Source organism: Alosa sapidissima, chromosome 23 (genome assembly GCF_018492685.1).
Source record: "Alosa sapidissima isolate fAloSap1 chromosome 23, fAloSap1.pri, whole genome shotgun sequence".
Taxonomy (NCBI): domain Eukaryota; kingdom Metazoa; phylum Chordata; class Actinopteri; order Clupeiformes; family Clupeidae; genus Alosa; species Alosa sapidissima.
Genome location: NC_055979.1, coordinates 7342833 through 7352446, shown reverse-complemented (window position 1 = coordinate 7352446; position 9614 = coordinate 7342833). Strand labels below are relative to the sequence as shown.

Sequence of the window (9614 nt, the reverse complement as noted above, 5' to 3'; positions counted from 1 at the left end):
GAACAAAATAGGACTTCAACAAGCATAAACACATAAGTAATGTGTGTCTATTCTATAGACCTCAGATTGAGAAAAGGTTAAGCTTGTTATACATGAATCCAGAATTGGATTTAATTGATTTTGACAACTTCAGCACAGCTTTAACACATACAATGTGGAGCACTGCTTTATTATTATGTAGACACTGGTGAATTTCCAACTAAGTTAATGAATTGATTCCGCAAACACAACAATGTTTGTTATGATTATCATCATCATCATCATTAATTATATTACGTTATTGTGTCAGATGACAAGCTCTGAATACTTTTGTCCAGATGCCCTTGTTCACCCAAGGACAGCGCACTCTCCTTCACTCAAAAAGGAGCCTAGCCACGTTCAGATCAGTGCAAATTGAATTAGACTAGATGGATGTCAGTGTCATGCCAAACTGACATCAAGGGCTGTGGCTCATTTCCTGCTGAAACTGTATTTCTGGCTGAAGGCCATCAGGTAGCGTCAGGGTCTATGGATGTCAGTGTCAAAGTGAGGCCTGTATTCTCTCTCCTCCCTTTTTTTTGGTTCTTGGGAAACTGGAGGGTTTTTTTTTATGTTGTTTTCTTTAAAAACAAAAACAAAAACAAAAAAAAAAACATGTTGTTTTTATTGCTGCTGCTTCCATGGCTCTGGCTGGCATGCTTTTGCCTCATCAGTTCGCCCCCATTGCTTTGCTTCGCTCTTAACCTCACCCTACACCACTCCCTCCCCCTCGCTGCCTGTCCGACTTGCCGTCTGGGCCAGGGGGAGGGGGGCACGAGGACATCAGCCCTTCCCCAGCCAAAACAGGGAGGGGGAAAAAAAGAAAGAATAACGAGCTCTAGATCTCTTGTTTTGTAAATGATTAGCCAAGATAATCTTTACAGACTAGCATTTCACCTGCAGACAAAACATTGTCAGATCAACCTCAAGGGGCAACATCAGTGTGCCACAGTTTCCATACGAGGCAAGAGACTCCTTCATAGGCCCATAAAGTCATTGAGATTTATTAGACAGAGAGAGAGAGAGACATAATCCAGCATGCCCTTGAGGTGAGCTTAGTAGGCTGATTGCTATTCTTATCTCTTCAATATTTATTATGTTTTCTATACAAACCACTGTTACATAACTTGAACAGATGTTGATTACTTCCTTGACAGTAAATGATGTGTAAATATTTATCAGGTTTATCTGGAAAAGAAAAGAAACCCCTTATATAGCTGTTTATTTCAGGTTAAAACTCCATTTATCTATGCATTTGTTCAATTATTGTTTATTGTGTTTACCATCATTTCAAGGTATGTCTCCTTAAGCATTGTCTTTAAAGGTGGATATGTTATGACCTCTAAGTCTGCGTCTATGTCTGCCCCTATGTGCCATTTCCACTGTACTTGTGTTTGCATGGCCTCATCAATGCCTTGGCTTTTTCATTCCTTGTGTATATTTTTAATTTTCCTTTCTTTTTTCCATCATAGCCCTTGTTAGTTAAAAGAATATTCTGTCTTGCATAATTTGTCATTGCGTTTTTTTTTTTTTGGATGATATGAAAAATGGTATCATCATTCAGATATGGTCTGTTTTGGGAGATTTTTTCTACATTTCTGACATTAATCAACTCCATTAACACCTGCTGATTATTAGATAATAGTTTTATTTAGGTGCAACATGTTCAAATTGCTGACTGAAACCATAAGAGAATGGTCAATAGAGCAGAATTAACAATATAACGAGAGAAAAAAATAACAAAAACAGAGCTCCACATTCTGTGATGAGAACAACAGGAATTAGGCAATTATGTAATATTTTCCCCCACATTTAATTTAGAATGGCATTCAATCTGAACTGCAACTGAACAAGTTACTCGTATTGGCTGGCCAACACACACACACACACACACACACACACACACACGCACACACGCACACATTTAATCATCTTTGATGCTAATTGCGAAGTTTGCTCAGTTTTTCCTTCTAATGTGGAGGATGTGCTTGCATACTGTGGGCAGCACTTCAGTCCACTGCAAATTGCTGCCTGACGTCAGATACAGATTTTGTCAGGACACTGAAATGCCAACTGCTTTTTACCATGAATGAAGAAAACATTAGCACTGTGGAAAAAGAAAAAAATCCTATTTTTTCCGAGACCCGCATTGAACCACATCTGCCTGTAGCATTCAGCTATTTAGGACGGTCGTATCGTTTGCAAATCTCAGTGGTGCTACAAATGGAGGAAAGCCGGAGGAAGTCTTTAAAGTCTTCTAACATATTGAATTGAAGTGGCATCCTTATTATCTGGCCTTTTGAAACCTTTAACTTTTACCAGATTTATCTCACTTTTAGTTTAGCTGTCCAGCTGTAGATATTGACAGCTAACAATCCAAACGTTTCTGAACTGACATTAAATGGATTGTTGGAACAAGCCTTTCCTTTTTGTTTCCTGTTCTACGGTAAATAATCCACTTATTGCCTACTGCCTACTATTTGCATAGTTCATGTAGGTAATGTGTCTTTTTGAAGCAGATAGCAGGGTTCCAACGGGTCATGGAATTTTTGGGAATATCATGGAATTTGGGAAAGTCTATTCCAGACACGGAGAGTCAGGGAATGGTATAATTTTTGGGTCAAAGTCATGGAATATCAGGGAATTTTGTTGTAGCAGTTTAAAATTTACGTGCCAAAATACATTCATACAAATATATGTCCATGCAGAATTGGTGTATAGCTTATTAGCTTTACTGCTCGCTTGAGTAGTTGTGGTTAGCCCAACTTTGTTTATTTAATGCCCATTTATTTTTCTTCTGCTCTAAAAAAGTAAAAAATTCTTGAACGCTACGCAGTTGCACTGAAATATCAGGACGGTATATTGCATCATTCATTATATAGTAGGTCATGGAAATTCAGATTCTTGTCAGGGAAAGTCAGTGTCAAGTCACGTTTGTGTAACGCCAATTAAAGGCTGAAAGAAAAGGCTTGCACTCTGCTCTTACAGTAGGAGTTAGCACCCACTGGGCTGAAGTCAGCTTACATGTCAACAAACACACCAAAATTCAGCCGCTCAAGAATCACTGGATGAGCCTCTACATTCTCACCTCCCTCCCTCAAATTTAAAAAAAAAATCATAGAATGCCTGCGCATTCATGTCTGTTCAGCCAATGTTACCGTCCTTATGTCTGTTAAGTATATTTACCATGAATATACAGTAGTAGACTTTTGATTAATGCGTAAGTTTCTTTAAGTTTTACTGAACTAATGACATTCAATCCCACTAAAGAGTTGACCTTACATGTACATTCAAAGTCTTAATTTCTTATGCTTTTTTAACAAGGGTACAGTAGATGCTTTTTGCTTTCATACTAATTCAAAACTTAGCGATGTTTCTTGAAAAAAGCAGTTTTTTTGTTTATGTGCATGCCTATTGTTTTCTGTATGTGGTATATTGCATTCAGATTATTTTTGTTTTTGTTTTTCCTTCTCACCTACCCACAATGCAATGCTGTCCCCATGATGCACCTCTGCTTGCTGTTACCTGTATGTTAATACGCTTGAATCCCATTGGCCCACTGCCATCATGTGCTCGCTGCCTGCTATTAAAAGACTCAGTCGACTGCCAAAGCAATGAAGCGACCCCTCGAGGCAACTGTAGATCTGGTACTTTCACCTTTCACCTTTTGCTTTGCATGTAGCTTTTTAATGTACTGTAGCCACTCACAGAATTTAATTTGGTTTCTTTTTTTCCATAGTTAATCAATATAGAGTCACCCAGTAATGATTGATTTTCCTTAGCCAAGTAGCATAGTAGCCTATACCAAATCAGACTTTAACATAAGTTAAAGACCTTCTTGAAAACGGAGAATCAAATTTTAAATTTTACATTATACATTATACATTACAAGTGCCTTGCTAAATATTGTGTGTAGTTTTGTCATTGTCCAGTGATTTATATGGTCATAAAATCTGTGAATCATTTTGATATTGTTGTGTGAGTGTCTGTATATTTGTTTGTGTGCATGCATACAACAGCTAAACAGTGTTACGTGTGGCCCTGTGGATATAAGTGTGAGTGTGTTTGTGTTTGTTTGTGTTTGTTTGTGTGTGTTTGTGTGTGTGTGTGTGAGTGTAGAGAAAACGAGTCTGGGTCTTAGAGGGTCTAATCTGCCCTATCCTCTTTGTCTGCTCCTCCAGGCCTTCCCTCATAGCATGCTGCAGCCCCTACCAAAGAGACCAGCCCTAGAGAAGAGCAATGGGGCCAGCACCCTCTTCAACCCCAGCGTCTTGCACTACCAGCAGGCTCTGGCTAATGCACAGCTCCAGCAGCCTACCACTTTCTTTCCCACAGGTATGCCCTCTTGAACACGCATACACACACACACATACACACACATTCACATACACATACACATACACACACATACACACTTGCATCAGACCAGAGTCTTTTATATAACTGCTGGCTTTCGTTTTAGATTCACTCCATTCTCTTCCACAAGCTTTTGCATGCACTTTAATACCTTTGCTAACCCTTGGGTCCCCAAACCTGAGATGATCAAGCTTGACAACAACACACATAAGCCCCCCTTCCAACCCAACCTCCTCTTCTTCTTAACGGAAAGTATAGACTTATGTTCTCATCAGTCAGTTCTCATCTGAAAGAATTCACTAGTGCTGTAAAAGTCAGCCCAACAGCAATATCAGTACAGCAAGGGGTTATAGTAGGTCCCCTGAGCGTAAAGTCTGACATGTGTTCTTCGTTCAGCTACAGGGAGTGATTTGTCAGTGAGGCAGAATGAGCTGTGATAAGGAATTCTGTGCGACTCCTGCAATTTTCCACCCCCTGCTAATCTCAGTGCATCTTCTCAATGTCGTACCGGCATTCCCTAAACTTTGATCCGAATCTATGCGCTCTTGCAGATAAAAGCAGGAGTCATCGCCAGGTGTTAGGCAAGGCAGAGCCTTCTGTGCTTTGATCAGCATTGTTAAACCCGGTAATAATATAGTGGATGATGGATCATATTGCAGTATAATTACTAGGTATGCACTTTGGCTTTTAACGCCTACTTATAATCTCCCAGGTCTGCCATTTCACACAGTGTTAAATTCACGTGCAAGTGTTTCCTGTGATAGAGAGTGAACATATCATCTTCACTAATGTCTGTTTTACAGTAACTACATATAGAAATTAGATGGCCCCTAGAAAAGTAGTCAACCATTCAACCACACAAACAGTGGTTTAGATTGCAACTCTTGTCATAGTTTGTAAAGTGTCATTCATCCATTTTATCTTAAGTCGTAGTGTATAATATAGTTACACAGCCTCATACAGCTTTAGTTCGTCTGATCCTCAGTGACCTCCCCGCTTTTATCTCTAACCCTTGAGTTATGCTCCCCATTATAATTCCCTCATCCACTAAACTGCACTCCACACAGTGCATCCTTCGCTCAGCCCGGCCTGCTCTACTAGTTCCCCTCGTCTCCTCTCAGTTATCATGGCATGGCTTACTGTGTAGTTTCTTTCTCACCCCCTTCCCTGTGCCTCACCTCTAAAAAAACACCATGCCATTCCACCGCAGCTCTACTGACATCAGGCATTCTGCTGTTCGCTGTTCTTAAAGGAACCTCTGACATCATGTCTCCGACCAACTGCACGGCCCCCATGTGTCTTTTAAAAAGCAATTAACCAAACGAAAGCAAAGCAACAGAAACGAGACAAAACAAACAAAAAAACAAAGCAAAACAAATGATTTGTGTGTATGTGTGTGTGTGCATGCTGATTGTGGACTCTCTGACTAGTCTGTCTGTCTAATGGGTTTTTCTCCCTTCCCTTATTAACCTACCTATCTACTCTTCACTGCATGGCGCACAGGGTCAGTCTTGTGCATGACTCCTCATAGCAGCCTTGGTAGGTGCTTTTCCTTTCTCATTGTTATTGTTTTGCACCATTTTGACAGTGGGCCAGGGGTTTGGGGTGGGTCACTGTGAGACTTTACTGCTGTGGGCTATGGGCAATGGGCTACTCTGTTCCCTTGGGTGATTTTAAATGTGATGATGAATGGTAGTGTTTACTAGCGTAAAAGCTGACTGGTGGGGAGAGGGGATCCTGGTTTAGTTTTCTATGCACGTGTGCAACACATTTGTTGAAATGTCCTTTTTCTGTGGTGGTTAGCTCACCTGTTGGAAACCCCAACCTTTCAAAGTAATCAGTTGTGGGGAAGATTGTTATTTTTTGTGATTGACATTGACATTAGGTTGATGATAAGTGATGTTGAGTATCAGTATCAGTTCCTTGCAGTTTTTCTTTTAATCTGATCATCTGTGTGTGAGACCACAAGACTAATACGCTAGCTGACCAGGTGTTGGATATTGTCTTTTTGTTGTGCCTTGTTGATTAGGAAATTTGAATCAGTTTCCCAGAGAAGTAACCCAAAGTAGCCATCAGCAAATTGCTGTCCAAACACTTGGGAGTAATTTTAGTTCAGTAATCAGCACAAAGTTAGCTCAATGAGTTAGCCAGGAAGCAGTGTGTGCTCTGCCAGCTTCTCTGGGAAAAACTGATTGTGGTGATAAAATTTCCTTATTTGTGATTGTAATCAGCTTTTTCCTCTTTTTTTATTTTTCTCCCATGCTTTTTTGCTTTGCATCGTGATCGCATGCCATCTGCTGGTCTAACCCAATGATGGCTTGCTGCTCTATAATATTCACCATTAAAAAAAAATAATAAAAAAAACATCAACCAACAACACCCTCTCCATTCCCAACACTCCCTCCCAACCCCCCCCCCCCCCCAAATAAAATTAAAAAAAAATCTGTCACCATGGTTACCATAATGCTCCACCTACCTGTTCATTGCTTCCATGGTTCCCTTCCTGAAAAAGTACCCATGATGTACAGTGCTACGCCTGCTACTGTCTCTGCAGCAACAACTCCTGCCACAAGTGTCCCCTACGCAGCAACAGCACCAGCCAATCAGGTTTGCTCCTTTTAAAAGCTTTCTTTCATAAATCCCCGAGCTCCAAATAAGCACTCCAGCACCACAAATTGAATTGCAAGCGAGCCTTGGTCTCCATGGTGATCGCTGACCTGTTTCACTCACGCCATCCGAGTCTCGGTGTAGCTGTGCCTAGCTAGCACACACACACACAATCACACACATTAATTTTGTGTGCTAATGGATTAAAAAATTAAGTGTGTGGTCCATGATTGGCCGAACACTAAAGTGCTTATTCAGAGCTCACCCATTGGCAAATAGTAGTTGTGTTGCATTATTTCCTTCTTTGTTTTTTTTTGTTTGTTTGTTTTCGCATGGTCTTAGTTTTTTATGTCAAGTTGTTCTTCATCTGCAGTAGGAAAGTGTATAACTGGTATTAAAATTGAAAAAAAAAGACACAATTCCAGCCAACCTGTCCTATTCTTTTTCTCACTTAAGATCATACTCTCTCCTACACACACACACACACACACACACACACACACACACACACACACACACACACACACACACACACACACACACAGGCAGACACTCACAGGTTATCAGGTTTCCCCGCTATATGGTCCACACCTTTTGCCTTCCCCACAATTGGTGGCATGTTTTTGTCTTTCTCACACTAGGTCACTCGTGTCTGGTGCAGTCAGGGGTGGGGGGGGGGGGGGGGGGTTGGGTTAAGGATTACAGAACCAAAGCACTCAAGGAAGCAGTCGATACCGTCCACTTCAGCGTTGCTATTAGTGCACCCAGAAGCAGGAAGGACGCTGCCTAGTCTCCTCTTCCGGAAAGGACTAAAAATGGCACTCGATCCCATGAATAGATGGCAGAGCCCTCACCGCCCTGCCCCAGCGGACAGGAAGGCGCAGGGCAGAGGAGGTTCACAGAGGGCAGTGGGGGCAGGGGTTGTTGTGGTGGTGTGTGTTGGGGGTTTGTTCCTGACGTTATTGTGAAAGAGGTGGCCGCCAAGACCCCACAATTACAATGTCCAGACCAGCAACAGAGTGCCAATCAAGCTATGCCAGCCGTTTACTCATTAACCTCTATTATGCTGATGACGTACGCCTTACTTTTGACCTTCCGTGTCACCTTTCCTGCCATGGGCTCTAGAACCAGGGGAACGTTTCCAGCTGTTTACATTAGCACTCTGTTTTTCATACTGACCCCTTTATCTAATTTATGATTAGATTGTCAAATTCATTTGGTATGAACAAAAGGGTAGAGTGTGTTATGGGAATTCTGTTCAGACAAACCCTTGTTTATGTCCCCTGATCATTATTAGCTGGGTGTGTCTGTACACACTAATGACAACGGTGGAAAGTTATGCGGTAAGGTCCAATGACAGATAAGTAACTGAACAGTCGTTCCCTGGAAACACGGCATACTTGTTTTGTTTTTTTTTACAAATGGGGTCGTGTAAGGACCAGGAGATTGTCTGGCTCTCGCTCCTACGAACCATTAAGAATTGCCTTTTCCTGAGGGAGGCTCTGGGCTTCCTGTTGATTTTAAGGCAGCAGTTAGGCCATAGTGCTGCATTCATTTGGGCAGATGAAAAAAAGTGCTGGCATTGCAAAGGTAAACACTGAAAATGTAGAATCTCTCATACACCCTATTTTGTTGATGTCAGCATACATTATACATCCTCACTATGTAGTCATACACACACAGAGAGTGCTAACAAAACCAAAGCCGTGGGTTTAATTCCAACTGAACTCACCCACCGATAACAGATGCCTGCACAGTATTGTTGGGAGGAAAACCAGCTGTAATAGATTCGTATGTTTCACAAATGGAAACTTGATCTTTAACCCCTACTCTTAGTTGGAGCGAGCTTTTTGGACAATTTTTCATATCCAAAGTAAACATCTAAAAATATCATGATATTGAACTGAGGTCGTGCAACTGCTGCCCTACTTGATACTAAGTGGGCCCTTTTCCCACTTTAATGTCTTTTACAACAACCCCTCTGTTCCAGTGTGATTTTAAATAAATACAAATAGAACCCCTGACATGATGATGGTATAATTTCTACTGCTATAACCATCATACAGCAAAAACAATAAGCCTGTGGCTGCATCCCCGTCATCCTGTGGTTGTGTCGAGTCATTCTGAATCGAACGTCAGGTCTGAGACCCTGCTCTGTCATAGTGCGGGTGGCATGGCGCTTGTTTGGCATCCCTGGAGGGCTCTGGGCAGATTTTGTAACAAGGTCGTGCTGAGCTTAGTCCCTTCCCTCACCCTGGCCTCGTCCCCTCCCCTCCCCTCCTCCCCTCGCGGCGTCTAGACGGCCAATCCCAGACGGGCAGGCGGCTGATGCCATCACTGCCACCACCACTGCCCCCGCTGGCAGCTGAGTCACTGCTCCTGCGAATAATTTAGCGCACGGGTTTAATTATGCAGAGAGAGGGAGACGGTGGTGCTGAGGGGCACTGGTTGAATTTGACATGCAGGAGGCACAAACAAACCCCGGCCTACCCGTCTACCATCTCATCCTCCATGGCCGCTCCTCTCCCCCCCGCACAGCATACACAGATTACTGTATTTATTTGCAACCTGGACTACATGGGCACCACCTACCTTATAGCGATCATTCTTGAGAGCCTCAACAATGTTTGTTT

General features: G+C 42.1%; 1 protein-coding gene across 12 annotated transcripts in view; it reads left to right on the top strand.

Moving 5' to 3' along the window:
• Positions 1 to 9614, top strand: part of mbnl2 (muscleblind-like splicing regulator 2) — a 57825-nt gene that overhangs the window by 42339 nt on the left and 5872 nt on the right. For 6 of the 12 annotated variants that reach the window (XM_042081445.1, XM_042081447.1, XM_042081448.1 and 3 more), the window contains exons 6-8: positions 3612 to 3665; positions 4200 to 4353; positions 5878 to 5913. In XM_042081445.1, coding sequence (XP_041937379.1) covers positions 3612 to 3665; positions 4200 to 4353; positions 5878 to 5913 — 244 coding nt within the window. Of the gene's footprint in view, positions 1 to 3611; positions 3666 to 4199; positions 4354 to 5877; positions 5914 to 6886; positions 6982 to 9614 lie in introns of all 12 variants that reach the window. The other 6 variants (XM_042081450.1, XM_042081452.1, XM_042081454.1 and 3 more) reach the window with 6 other exon arrangements.